The 14,796-nt window shown below is 35.8% G+C and overlaps 4 protein-coding genes across 5 annotated transcripts; 2 read left to right on the top strand and 2 right to left on the bottom strand.

The window, feature by feature from the left end:
- LOC105164915 (sodium-coupled neutral amino acid transporter 1) lies at positions 1,372-3,496 on the bottom strand. The gene has a single exon (XM_011083744.2). It carries the CDS (start codon positions 3,122-3,124, stop codon positions 1,694-1,696), a length of 1,431 nt encoding a protein of 476 aa, XP_011082046.1. The 5' UTR covers positions 3,125-3,496; the 3' UTR covers positions 1,372-1,693.
- LOC105164907 (prostatic spermine-binding protein-like) lies at positions 5,984-8,345 on the top strand. The gene is made up of 3 exons (XM_011083731.2): positions 5,984-6,254; positions 7,596-7,654; positions 7,766-8,345. Exons 1-3 carry the CDS (start codon positions 6,150-6,152, stop codon positions 8,100-8,102), a joined length of 501 nt encoding a protein of 166 aa, XP_011082033.1. The 5' UTR covers positions 5,984-6,149; the 3' UTR covers positions 8,103-8,345.
- LOC105164892 (phosphopantothenoylcysteine decarboxylase subunit VHS3-like) lies at positions 9,035-11,324 on the top strand. 2 transcript variants are annotated; one of them, XM_011083711.2, is made up of 3 exons: positions 9,035-9,345; positions 10,563-10,621; positions 10,693-11,324. In XM_011083711.2, exons 1-3 carry the CDS (start codon positions 9,241-9,243, stop codon positions 11,033-11,035), a joined length of 507 nt encoding a protein of 168 aa, XP_011082013.1. In that variant the 5' UTR covers positions 9,035-9,240; the 3' UTR covers positions 11,036-11,324. The 2 variants fall into 2 exon arrangements, with proteins under 2 accessions (XP_011082013.1, XP_011082021.1); XM_011083719.2 differs by having other exon boundaries at positions 9,039-9,345; positions 10,711-11,324.
- Positions 11,643-14,704, bottom strand: LOC105164884 (triphosphate tunel metalloenzyme 3-like). The gene is made up of 2 exons (XM_011083700.2): positions 13,519-14,704; positions 11,643-11,892 (listed from the first exon to the last, which is right to left on the bottom strand). Exon 1 carries the CDS (start codon positions 14,126-14,128, stop codon positions 13,520-13,522), a length of 609 nt encoding a protein of 202 aa, XP_011082002.1. The 5' UTR covers positions 14,129-14,704; the 3' UTR covers positions 11,643-11,892; position 13,519.

Here is a 14,796-nt window from a genome sequence, read left to right as displayed (position 1 = left end):
TTGAAACTTGAGAGTGACTAAAAGAGAAAGTGGGTAGTTTGTGGGGACTCGATCAAGCCCATTTGTATGAATTTCCCTCCAAGAATTAGATATAATATGCTATATCATGTCGATGTTAAGGTCTTATAACTATATATTTTTGTCGTTTAACTTTGGGTCAACTCATAAAACTACTCCTCATATACCAACATTCACAATGGTTTGGTAAGTAGAATACTCGATATGCCCTAATTATAGCCCTTCAATGTGGATAAGAATAGTTCGAGGACTAATAAATGCAGTAAAAGAATATATTTAAAAGTTATATATTTATGATAACGGTTGAAATATACCAATCAACATGATCTATTGATTCAAAGAAAAATGCTCGGACACTTGAAGTATTTTATTAATTTCGACATATTTAAAAGTGTTTAAATTATTTAGGAGATCCTTAATGTGATCCGCACATGAGTGTATATCACAACTTATGTAAATAAGAGAGGAGTAAGAAATCTTGGATGTGTATTATTGCCATCAATCACGGTTGGGAAAGTGCAGTTGGTGGACTAAAGGGGCCTTGTCTCCTTTTACTTTACGTTCTTTCTTTCATGGCAATTACCATTATGAGTGCCCTTTGGATCCGAGTGCTAAATTATGGAGCTTCATCTTATATTAAACTTTATTTCGTATTTTACCATATTTTAGAAGCATCATTGTTAAATACTTTATGTGTGGCTGTCATGGGATCATATAATTTTTCTGTCCTAATAATTTTTTTTTAATTGAGCGCAGGCTTACAATTACATCATATATTTTAATTATCAACAATTAATAGACGCCAATTATCAAAATGAAATATGTGTAAGTAACCAATAATTACACCGACAACTACTATTAGAGTAGACCAATACTCACACGCCATACAAAAGCTCTTGATTATAGAGCCTCAACTTCATCAAATAAACTAAAAAATTTAGCCTCATTGACCTAATAACAAAAGCTTAATCATGGAAAATGTGGGAAGTCAATTTCGAAGGTTCAACTTAGCAGCAATCTGGTTATACAAAGAAGTATGACAGAGGTGCACTCTCTCAGAACAATGAGAGAGGACAGATAACGAACCCAAGATTTGTGAATTGAATTCCAGGACAAACCAAGACAATCAAGGCATCACAATCACAACATATAGCAATTAATTGATGAAAACAAACTTGGGATAACTCCGTTAAGACGAAAATACGGATAAGTGAAAATGCAAGGGCAGTTGGACTGTCTACAAGCTGACAAGAGCTCTCCATGAATCTTGAAATTTCTGTAAGCGTTGGTTGTTCTATATTAATGCATCAGTAACAAGAATCAAACTCGATGTTATCAGGCTTCAGGCATTTGTTACAGTAAAGCAATGCATTTTAACGGCGATGTAACAATCCAGTGGTATACAAGAGCAATCACTATCTGAAGGGTGTGGAAACAAAAATGAATGTTTTCTGTTCATTGCGAAGGAGGAAAGTATCGAGAAGTATATATTTCTGAGCTATTACATTTATTCAGGAACAAAACTTATACTTGTTGGCTGGTCTGACTTAGCTGTTAGCAGCATTCTGTCTCTTGGCAAACTCTGGAAATTGGAAAGAAAAATAACGAGGCCGATTTAGCAGAATGTAGACAAAAAAATACCCAAGCAAACAGGTCTGAACCATGTCGCCTTCTTTCAGTTGCTTTGGAATGTATAGATGTTTCCAATCACTCCAGCAATGCTTACTATGATCGCCAATGTCAACATCAACCAAGACAAGAACCTCTCCGCTTGGCTCAATCCGCTCCCTACTTTGCTTAACCTTAAAGCGATGAGGGATGGAAAGGTGAAACCCAAGGAAACCGCTGTTGTTGCTCCCGTGAACTTAAAAGCTGTCCAAATGTTAGGGATCGTGGTTGAGCCCAGATATATAAGACCTAAGATCACGAAGGTTATGACGAGACACCTCTTCCTGCTCTCAGATAGTGGATTTAATCCTTCAAAAATTAAGGTATCCACAGTTTGCCTTAAGGAAAAATGAACCACGGGAAACACAAGAATCAAATGAAGAACATAACCAATACGGACAATGTAGTTCAAAGCAGTGCTAAACCGAATCCCAAGATCCTTATCGAAGTTAGTGAGCACATCTGACTCGGTATCCTTTCCAAAGAGTAAATAGCCAGCAATGGCAGTGGAAGCATATATCAAAACGCAAATAATAGTCGTGATCCTTCCTATTCGATACATTTTATGCGGTGAGGGTTCTTCAAGCTCATTATAGATAGGCTGAACATTAAAGTGACACACATAAGCATTCGACATGATAGGAATCACCACAAGAAAATCAAGAATGGCGCTCCAGGAACCAAAATCTGGCGACATCCTTGGAGGCTCAATCTTTCCCTCAGCAAGCTTGATAGCAGCTATGATAAATGCAACAACAACATAAACCACAGCAAGTGCTACAGAAGCAGCCGAAGTTGTGCTCAAGGAATCAATTTTATCCAAAGCACATAACGGCGCAAGAAAAAGCACCAGAACAACTAGAATCACTATCTTCCTATGATCCCAAAAACCATGACCCCACCATTGATCTAAAACACCCATGTGACGGAGAGATCCCGACATAACATCCCCAATTATGATCAAATACACAACCAAAACACCAGCATTGTTGATTATTATGCAAATTTCTGACAAAGTCCTCGCCGTCCTCCCCAATGCAGCCTGCACAACCTCCCCATATGTGGCTGCCTTACTTTGGACAGAAAATCGGACCAAAAATTCCACACTAATCTCAGACAAAATACCCATCAAAAATATCAAGATTACACCCAAAATCAAGCCCAAAACTTTCATGGTGGCCGGCAAGGCCATGAGGCCAGCCCCAATAACAGAGGTCGTAAGATTAAAAACAGCACCATAAATCCCCGACCCAGATTTCCTTTCACCGAAAATAAACGGTAGCTCGTCTAGATCTATCACATCTTCAACATCTAAATCATCCGCATTCGGCGGATTCAAATACCCATTACCATGGTCTGGTGAATACAATCTGAAAGACGGATCTTTGAACTGATAGTTCCCATCTTTCACCTGTAATTTAGAGTAATTGCTATCCATCTACGTTTCTGGAAAACTTTACATATACACGAGATATATAAACCCAAGAGAATCGTTCATGTATCCATACACAACAAATATAGATTTCAACACAATACCACCGACGAAAAAGAGAGACTTACACAAAAATCGATCAAGAATTGCAAATGGGAATTCCCGAATACTCAACAAAAACTTGATTCTGATGGGGGAAGTGTAGATCTCAGAGTCAAACGGTACGACCCGTTTATCTGCGTAATCAGAATGAGCAACAGTAGATTTTGGAATTTGGTTTCTGCTGCTTTTCTATTGGAGGATTTTAACTTCGGCTCTTTTTCGCTTTTCAATTGTTTATTGGTTTTGGGCTCTTTTCTTCTTTTTTGTTTTTCCTTTTAAGTTCATAATTCTACTATGTTACTTGACTTTAAAGGCTGAGTTTTTCACTTCGTACCCTTGAATTGTATGCTTATTGTCTTTTTGCCCCGTCAAACTGTGAAAATCTACATTTTGCCCCAGTTGATAAAATATAGTTTATTTTTTACTTTACATAATCTTTGGAGACTTGAAGGGAATGTTAAAGTTAAGTGCTGAAATGCTTAAATGTAAAGTAGCTCATTGTACCGTTTTTATGGGTTAGGTTCTTTTATAGTGAGTTTAAGTGGATGTTAATCCAAATGAGCAAGTTTTCTATTAAGTCTCTTAAGTGTAAAATTTACAAAATAAATTACTATTAAAGTCATCCTCAAAGGGAATATTTCAGTTTATAATCCTTCAATGTTTAAGTTTGACAGGTTGTAAGAAAAAGATAAATAAAGATCGTAAGAATGCTAGAATCACAAAAGCTGCACCAAATCATACGAATTTACGTGAATTACATACACAAAATAACTGAATATCACGGTGTACCCATACATATTAGAATTTAGAATATATTAGCACCACTGGATAGTAAAGACCTTAAATTGACAACATGGATCCAAACTTAGCCCCACATCATAGCTACCTTAAATTAGATCAAGTGTAAAATAGTGTGGTCGAGATCATATTTGGTTGAATTTTTTTTTTGGGACTTGACCATAAATTTCAAAAAGATCATCATATTACGTCTTTTTATCCACAAAATTTAATATAAAATTATTTTTTTTATAATACTGAAAATTCAAAATAAAAACAAAACCAAACAAGGGCTTATGGATATTGAAATTCGATCATAAATAATTTGTCAAAATAAATATTGAGTGAATGAACTTACATTATTTAATAAAATAAATTATAATTTTATCTTATCAATTCTTAACCGACATGCGATGAAATATTACAAAACGAATAAAGGTCTAATTTTTATTTGATTGGGGGCCATGGCGACCCTCTATGGTTGGAGGATGTTGAACACAATGTCTTCAGTCTTATATTAATGAAAAAATTGTTGTCCAATCATTAATTAATTGGGTTAAATCACAAATCATTTCAAATTTTGTAATTATTACCTAATCAATCAGTCAATGTCCCTTTCTTTTTTGGGTTTTTGGATTATTTTTAGGCGTTAATTTCAAAGTCTTGGTTTTTTTTTTTAATTCTATATGGTTGACTAAAGTTAAAAGGATGGTTGGCTGGTTTCTAATATTTTCTTACATACATTATAAAATTTAAAATGTATGCAATATCCAGAATATTTGGATAATTTTAAAATAAAAACATATTATATAATGAATTTCAAAGTCAAAATGTCAGGAACTCCTATTAAGACTTCAGCAAGGTCATTTACTTGAATCATATAATTTATAAAAATAACAATATTTTTACAATTTATAAACATTTTTCAAGAACTTAATTCAAAAGCATAAAATGTAAGTATTTGTTGATTTATGATAAATAAAATAAAATCATATGATCCAAATAAAAAAAAAAAAAAGAGATGGGAAGAAAAATCCCTTATATAAGAAAAGTGCAGAGGAGGAAGATGAAATTAAATAAATAAGAAGTTGGTGGAAGAGGAAAAAAGAAGAAAAAAATATTTTTTTCTTTTGATCAATAAGAAAAAACAAATTTGATGCTATAATTTAAATAGAATTATTTTATCAACATATTGAAAAATATAGTAGGACAAATTTTAAATCCGTTACATACTATATAATATAGATACGAATAATATTTTTTAAGATAAAATACGAATTTCAACTATTACATTATTGGTGTATACAAGAATTTAGTATATGAAATATTTCAAGAATCTCGTCTCACCACATACAATCACAATTTTTAACGATAGATGTAATTAGTAGATACACAAGTAATTATTATTTTTAGAGCATGTTTTAATTTACAATAAAGGTCGCACTTTTTTTAAAAAGTTAAATTTTTTTCGATCAAAATTCTGATTTCCTTAAAAAATATTATAGGTTACGGACATATGTGCATTAAATGTGGATATATTCAAATATGAGTAAGGAAAAAAGTCTAATGTATTTGATATAATATGAAAATAAAAGGTGTTTAAAAGGAAAAGTATTGATAATAATTAGTATGTTATTAAAGAGTCAAATTTCCTTGTTTTTCAAGAAAATTAAAAATTGGGAAAGGGGATATAATTTGCTTTTTGAATATTGTGTAATTGATTATATTATTTAATATATTTAAATTTAAAAAGTAAATTTAATATATTAATAATTTAAATAGACGAATAAATTTAAAGGATATAAAAAATAATAAATTACTATAAAAGTAAATATACAACTATGTTTATATAATTTAAATTTCTAGTGTTTTAATTATGAATTGAGATAACAGGCAATAAGTTTGGTTGTGTTCTTTGTACCGAAAAGTAGTATTTGGACAAAATAGCCCAAAATGAAAGGCCTAAAATACCAAAACCCTAAAATTTGTCTGTTTGGCTGTTCCCTCCCTTGCCAGCACTCTCAAACCACCTCTTTTGCTCCTTCCAAATCTCTCTCTCTCTCTCTCATTCTTGCTCTCCTCCTTCTATTTTTATTAATTTTTGCAGCTTTATTTTTGGTAAAGGGGTGAAGAACAGCCAAAAGGAAAGGTAATGGAGGTGGAGAAGCTCTGCTCTGTCAGTGCTGTTGTGCAGAGGGTTATGTGCTGTTCGATTCTCTGGGCTGCCCAGAGATCTCTTCTTTTGCTTCTTTTTCTGGTAGTTTTTGCGACCCTTTACTCCGTTCTCTGTTTGTAAATTGCTTTCTTGCTGTTCTGTGCGCAGTTTTTGAAGGTCTATGAGCAGTGCTTCGTCCATTTGTTGTAGGGTGTTTCTGTTTCAACTTTTGCTCTTGAGTTTTGCGTTTATGTCGTGCTTTCATGTTTCTTTTTCTTTTTTATTGTCAATGGGACTTGGATTCTGCGAGCATTTCTTGTGTTTTTGGTTTTATTTGTTGCGACCTTGAATTTGTGTTGTCTCTTGGTTTTTTGTTTTTCGTGCTTGCTTTTAAGATAAAAAATGAAAAATGAATTTGTGTTGTCTCTTGGTTTTTGGTTTTTCGTGCTTGCTTTTAAGATAAAAAAAAAAAAGTTGTTTTGGTTTCTTGAAGTAAGTCTGTCTTTCCTTATTTGAATGAGAACATGTAAAAATTTTCTCTTTTCAGATCTTTTCATGAGTTTAATCTTAACCTCTCTTGATGCTTTGACCAGAAACTGGAAGCAAATGAAACTAAAGTTACATATTTGCATTTTTGGTAATTAGTGTGCTTTTATCCGGGACATGTAACTCTGGCTTACTTTTTTTGCTTTTAACAGTGAGCGTTACTGTGTAGGGAGCTCTGTTAAAGTTTATGATGGCTGCATCTGCATTTTGATTGTTGGATCCCAATTAATTAATGTGTAGAATCAAGTTGAAATTATTTATATAAGATTTTGATAAATAAAAGAGATTTGTTCAAAAGTTGTAATCCATGAGAAGTTACCAACAAGTGTCTTTAACATTAAATAGGCATCGACAAGTCCAATGGAATCTTGTACTTGTTTCCCGATTCTCGGTGGTTAGCGCGTGTTCTCCACTGACATTTGCATCATAGAAAGCTCTGTGCTTCTTACTATCATAATCTTGTTGAAGTCTACTGAAATATGTTTGTAGATGCCTGAGAATGTTAAAAAGGAATCCGTTCACCAAAGAGTTATTCATCTTACTTCAAATATCTTCTACTGTTCCGCCATGAGAAGATAAACAACCAGGGGACAGATTTTTTTTTGGTTAGATCTTGTCAAAATCTGATTTAGCATTCAGACTCTGATTTCATCAAGTTGGCTAGAGAAGGATTTTTTTCTTAATTCTAGTAAAATTCAAATATAAGCATTCAGTTTCTGATCTCTACCGAATGGCGTTTAGCTGAGTTTAAAACAAGTAAAACGCAAAGACATTGATGTTATATTTCAGCTTATTGCTCTTATATTTCTCCACTTTTGAATTTATAGGAAGTTGTTCAAGCGTTACTTGTGCATGTCACTGGTTGAGTGACATAAAATTTGATTGCAATTTTTTCAGAGTGGGATGGCTCTCCCTGACATCAACGCATTTCCATCTCCTTTAGCGACAGACAAAAGGTGTGCCTAGTTTTCCTTTTGCTATGGCTTCAACTTCTTTCTGTCGATTTTTTATGTCGCAGCTTCAATAGAAGAAGAGCACGAGTGATAGAATATCCACTCCTTTTGCAGATTTCCGTTTGGCGATCTTAACAATGCTACAAAATCTGAGGAAACCAAGGATGCTAGCGATAGTGATGACAGCGAGGAAGACGATGAGGATGAGGACAACGATGTTGATGCTGACGACAATGATGAGGATGATGATTATTCTGGAGAAGGAAGTGACGGCGATGACGATGGAGATCCTGAAGATGATGTCGAGGCTAATGGTGATGGAGGCAGCGATGACGATGACGACGAGAATGATGACGACGATGAAGATGATGACGACGAGGATGACGACGATGAAGAAGAGGACGAGAGTGATGAAGAGGAAGACAAGCGACCATCAAAGAAGAAGAAGTGAACAGTGTCTTGGTTTCTTTTTCTTTTGGTTAGGAGCATGCAGATTCTACATTTTAGGGGGTCCTCCTTTGTATCCTAGACCATATTTTTTCTCCGCAGTTGCCAAGAAACATCGGCTCATGGACTGAAATTGTGTAACTGTTGGAATCTTCACTTAGTTACTAAGTTTGGCCCTGTGTCCAATTGTTGCTTGTTGTGTATTATCTTGACATTATTATTTCATTAGAGGAATTTAGGTATGATCTATGGTCTTTGCAGGCGAAGTTCATCTGTGGGATCTGTGGAAAATTCTTGTATGATATGGCATATGAAGTTGATCAAATTGGGCCAATGCCATGAAAAGTAACACATGGAATCTAGGTCTATAGTGTTAGAAACTCATCTTCTCAATCATTTTTAGTCTATTCGATTCGTCCCATGTATATGTAAATGTATAAATGTATGTATTTACTGGCACTGAAAGATTAGGTAGGAAAAACTAATCTTAGAATTGGGGTTGTAAGGCGATGTCTGTAGTAGATTTCAGTTCTTCTAAATTTTCTTTTTATATCTATTTTGAATCTTATTCACTTCTAGGCTCTAGGGTTACAAATTCACCACTTGATTCAACTATTTTGGGTGGTAGGAGGCATTTATATACAAGCATCCAGCATGCAATATTATAAAGGGTCTCATGGTATTAAATAAGAATATAAAAATTCATGCAAAATTCATGTCAAAGCTTTTTTAAAAAAAGAAAAACGTATCAATTATAGAACAAAATTTCAATTTTAATAAAAATGCATTTAGGAAAGGTTCCTTTGATTAACAATTCTTTAATATGTATTGATATATATATATATGTTTCCCAATTTTATTACCAAGATTTGAGCAATGGGGTATCATTTCATCCCCCCCCCCCCCCCCCCCTTTTTTCCAAGAATCATATTTGGACAAAATAGCCCCAAATCTAGGCCTAAAATACCAAAACCCTAAAAGTTGTTTGTTCCCTCCCTTGACAACACTCTCAAAAATCCCCCCAATTCAGCCATTCAAGAGAGACCCTTTTGCCTTCCCTCCAACCTCTCTTTCTCATCCTTGTTTTCCTCTTCTATTTTTATAAATTTGCAGCTTTCCGTAAAGGAGTAAAGAAAAGCCAAATGGAGGTCGAGAAGCTCTGCTCGGCTTGTGCTGTTGTGCAGAGGGTTACGTGCTATTCAGTTCTCTGGGCTGCCCAAAGATCTCTTCTATTGCTTCTTTTGTTGGTAATTTCTGTGACCCTCTACTCTTTTTGTCTGTTGTGAATTGATTCTGCTGTTTTTGAAGGTCTTTTTAGCAGATTTTTATTTGTTAAAGGAGTGATCTTGTTTCGAGTTTTGCTCTTCAGCTTTGCGTTTACTGTGCTTTTCGATTGGACTTGGATTCTATGAGCAATTCTCGTTTTTGGTTTTGTTTTGTTGTAACGTTGAATTTTGTTGGCTCCTGTCTCTTGTTTTTGGTACTTTTTGCTTGCCTTCAAGATAGAATTATTTTGCTTCTTGAAATAAGTTTTCTCCTTATCTGAATGAAAGTATATCAGTTTTTCTCAATCCAGAGCTTTTCCTGTTTTAACTTCAATCTATTTAGTTGCTTTAACTTCAAACTAAGTTTATATCTTCGCGATATGGGTAAGTGTGCTTTTAGTCTGCATGCATTTACAGTAGCTGGAACAGTATAACCTCTTACTAATGGTTTGGCCTAGTATTGTCATTGTCTTTTGTTACTATGAATCAGAACTTGTGTTACATGTGCAAGGTGGTCAGTTTTGGAGCTTATGGTCATTTGCTAGATAATGATTGTTAGGATCAATTAATTATGCACACAAATTTCTGTAACATAATTACATAAAGTCATCTTTATATATATATATATATATATATATATAAGGTTTTGGTAAATAATTTTTTTATCAATGGCTGCAATTCATGAGTAGTTAACAATAACTGTCTTTGGCGAACATTACTTTAAATAGATATATGATTATTGACTAGTCAAATGGAGCGTCATACTTGTTCCCAAGATTCACTTTAGTTTTGTGGGTTGTTTGCAAGTCATTTTGTTTCATGGAGGGCTCGGTGCTTCTCATTGTCGTGATCTTGTTGAAGTGTGGCAGTATACATCTATAGGTGTCTGAGAAACTTAAAAATGTATCTGTTCACTGAAGAGTGATTCATCTTACTTCAAATATCTTCTACAGTCCAGGCATTAAGGCAAATGCACAAAAGAAAGAATTTTTCTTAGTTGTAGTGAAAACCTTATTTTGCATGCATGCAGATACTAATTCAGCTGAGTTTAAAAAGTAAAGCCCTTTTGATGTCATATTCAGATTATGGCATTTATCTTTCCCTCAATTCCCACTTTATTGAATTTGTTGAAGTCTATGCACTACTCTTGATCTGGAATAGTTGAATGACATAAATTTATTTGGAATTTTCTTTTTCAGAGTGGGACTCTGCTCAGTGATGTCAATGTATTCCCATCTTCGTTAGAGACGGACAAAAGGTGTGGCTAGTTCCATCTTTTGCTATTCATTCAACTTTCCATCATTTTCTTTTCACATCGGATTTATACAGGAAGAGTACTATTTGCAGATTCCCATTTGGCGATCATAAGAAAGCCTCCGAGCCTGAAGAAAACAAAGACGCTGGTGAAAGTGATGATGGTGAGGATGATGATGAGGACGATGATGATGCTGACGACGACGATGAGGATGATGATTATTCTGGAGAAGGGAGTGATGGTGATGATGGTGGAGATTCTGATGATGAGGTTGCTGCTAATGGAGATGGAGGGAGCGATGACAACGATAATGATGACGAGGATGACGACGAAGATGATGAGGATGACGATGATGAGGACGAGGATGGTGAGAGTGATGAAGAGGAAGATAAAAGACCATCAAAGAAAAAGAAGTGAAGGGTGTCTTTATTTCTTTCTCTTTAGTCAGGGGCATGCAAATTCTACTTTATAGGGGGTCCTATTCATCTCCTAGACGATATTTTCTTGCAGTTGCCAAGAAAAATGCAAAACATGTCTGATGGACGATAATTATGCGACTCTTGGGATCTTGACTTAGTTACTCAGTTTCGACCTATGCCCAATTGTTGCTTGTGTACTATCTTAACATTATTTCGTTAGAGGATTAGTCCTAATCCGTACTTTAACTCTTGAATTGTTCTTGAACAATTAAGGATTATTCTTATGATATGGCTTTCTTGAGGTATGATAAATTCTTTGCAGCCTAAGCGCATATAGGAACTGTTAATACCATAACATTCTTGTCTAATACGATGCATGATGTGATTAAAATGGGCCACTCCCATGAAAAAGAAACTTGCTTTCTGGAACAAATGAGTTAAGTCATCTTCTGCATCATTTCGGGTCTTTGCTAATTCACTGCACCACTTATCCTGCTCCATGATATTTATAGTATATGCATAAGAAAAGGCTTAAAACTCCATGAAGTAAAAACAAGAATACCAAATTCATCATCGTTTTGTAATAACTTTTTTCACTTCATTGGAGTAATTACCACATGGTGAAGTAGCTTAAGAATTTACAAGTAAAGCATAAAAACAATATAACAAAGCTACCTACAGAAAACCAGTATCAATTAGTTCACGTTGTGTAACTGCAGCATTTCTCTTGTAGTTTCTGAAGGTGAGGAGACATTCATTGTCGACGTGGGGGCCACTCGAAAATCAATCTGAACATTGCACTGATTGGCCGCAGTAACCGGACAACCTGCCATGGTATAAACAAGCACAAGGGTCCTGCTTGGCAGTTTACATCCAAATACAAATGAAAAAGGAGATGTCATTGCCCATTTGGAACAAGGTGGAGATGCATTAAAATGTACAAGCTTATACGCATGAAAACTATTAAGGTGATATTTGCAGGTATTGCGTTGAAACAGCTAAAGTTGAGCAATATATAAGAAGCATTATGCATTAAAAAGCGGATATATTGGTAAAAACCTGAACATGGTAACATGGTTGATCAAAACAAACATCTAGCAGGGGGGGAAAAGAAAAAAAAAAGGAAAAATTATGGCGGGTCCATTTGTACACCATTACTAACATTATGAAATGAAATCCAAGTGAACACATGTAAAGACTACCAGTTATCAAATAGGACAAGAAGGAGAAAATGACAAACTGTGAAAACTCCATGCTCGAGTCCCTTCTTTCATGTAGATTCACTAGTGTTAGTATTTGCAGACAATAGCACATTTCCATTTGAAATCTTTTCCACTAAAGAAGATACAACAGACCTAGGGAAGATCACGACATTATGGAATTAAATTGAGCAGCAGGTGTTTCAGTTTTACTTTCTATAGAATGATTCATTTTCCTGTCGGGTCTAGATGAAATTAAACATCCTTGAAAGATTACAAGAACGATTGAGTGAATGACGCAGTGAGGCTACACTCTACCATTGTATGCTCGGACATGACCATTTGTCAAGTAATATATACTACTATGTCATGCTGAATAGCACATATTAGTTAAGAATCATATTCACACATGAGACTTTGACAGAACATTTGAAGAAAGCATTTTGAAGGAATATAATCTTCGAGAATATTGTTGGGGGAAAGTGACTTGTACATATTAATTTTCATATTCAGCTTCAAGAATCACTTTTCTGAAAAAACAACGAGTACAAAAGATTAAAGTCAAAGAGTTTCCAAAACTATATTTTTAGAGTTTAGCAATCTAAATATTGACATTATTATGATGGTGAAACAAGTGGGAATGGCATTCAACAAACATAATCTTAAGCTTCCCAAACACTGCCAAAATCCCAATTCTTGTTGTGGTAACAATTGATTCCTTTGAATTTGCTACATGTCCAGCTGATGAAATTAATTCTGTCCATAAGAAAGGAAAGCGATACTTCAGTGCACCAGTGATGGCTCAAACACAACAGTCTTCCTTCATAGGTGTGTCATATTACAAAGATATGATCTCAAACTATTTAGTCATAGGTGTATCGTATCAGTATGAGGCTAATTGGGTACTAGTTTATTTGAGTAATTGAACATCAGCTTTGATTTTAAAAACAGGAACAGCTGCCCACAATATAACTCTAACTTAGTTCCCACCAACCGCGGAAAGGTGCAGACTTCCTGAAGAATATGCCACCACGATATTCTTGTTTATTTACAACTTTAGTCATACATAACGCTAAAGAAAAGTAAAGAATGACTTCATGACTTCATTTGAAATGAAAAACGGCATTGAGTTTCAGCTAAATGCCAAGAGAATCATTCTCTCAATCCGCAATTGCACAGCATATACAGCACAAACGAGACATCAAACTTAGAAGCTCAGAAAAAACAATCCCGAAAAGATCAAATTCAAGAAACAGGTAAAGAGCATCGACAAGATCTTTACCTCAACCAGGCAACTTTCCAGCCCGAAATATGGCGAACTTAGATACCTCGGAATACTCATACTCGATCCCATTGCTGCTCAACAGCCCCTCAAGCAAATTCTTGGCCTCTTCCGGTTCCGAACTCTCACATTCAATCTCATAACACGTCCCAAAACTATAATGCGTCTCGTCGAGCTCCAATTTCAGCCCACTCCACTCATAAACCCCACGCACATTTCTAAAACCCCCCAAACCAACCAAACCTCTTGCGCCCACATTAAACTCCACCTTCACTCTTTTAATAATATCAGATGATTCGATGTGAAGGAGGCGCCACGGCTCGGCGGCGCAGTGGCGGCCGAAGATGGGGTCGAGGGGCTCCTCTTGCTCTTCAATGCGGCTGATTCCATCGGAGATTTGGGGTTTGGATTTTAGGGAAAGGACGCAGTGGGAGTCGAGGTCGTAGAAGCGGAGGCGGAGGACAGCGAGGTTGGAGGAGAGCTCAGCGTTGGGACCATCGAAGAAGAGGTTCTCCTGGACGTGAGTGCGGCAGTGGTGGGGGGAAAGGACGCCACAGAGGCGCTCGTGGGCTGCGGAGGATGCAAGGCGGAGCTTGACTTCTACTTCCATCGGGGGGGGTGGGTGGGGGCATCAGATAACAGTCATACGGAATGGTGGTGGAGAGAAACGGTTGGAGTTGTAATAACGGTGGCTAACCGGGTCTGGACTTTTCTTGTTGGGTGGCCCGGATCCGGATAGATACCATACTACCCCTATTTTGAGTCTTTTTGGCTTTTTTCTTTCTCATGGTTGATGTGGAGATTAGAAGGCCGAAACGCCCCTGGCCCTGGACGTGACAAAAAACACATACAAGAATGCCCACAATTTTGCTTGGGTCGGATGGATCTGAATGACATCATAGTCAGTTTGAGTGCTACCTACAATACCAACTAGGTTCAAACTCAAGGCTACAAATCATATTAATGTGACTATTTGAGTCGCATTAGATAGGACTCCTTCACTATTTCAAATAATAATTTAACTGACTTGAATATCAAAAGATTAGATTATTGCTGTGATCATGTACCCAACGCTCTCTCAATGTGATTTGTTAGTGCAGAATTTGAGACCAGAACGAACTTGAAGCTGGAATAGGTAGAGGGAATATTTTGTGGTCACCAAGGATTGTTATGTTGCCGATTGTTTTGGAGTGGGGTTTTCTTCTGCAGAGGACTTCGAGGAATTGCTGCTCAACCAAAAACCATACATAAATAGGTGGGCAAGAGACCAAAAAAAAC

This window comes from Sesamum indicum, linkage group LG1 (genome assembly GCF_000512975.1).
Source record: "Sesamum indicum cultivar Zhongzhi No. 13 linkage group LG1, S_indicum_v1.0, whole genome shotgun sequence".
NCBI classification, from domain to species: Eukaryota; Viridiplantae; Streptophyta; class Magnoliopsida; order Lamiales; family Pedaliaceae; genus Sesamum; species Sesamum indicum.
Note: the sequence above shows the minus strand (reverse complement) of the source record. Positions and strands in the feature narration are given on the sequence as shown.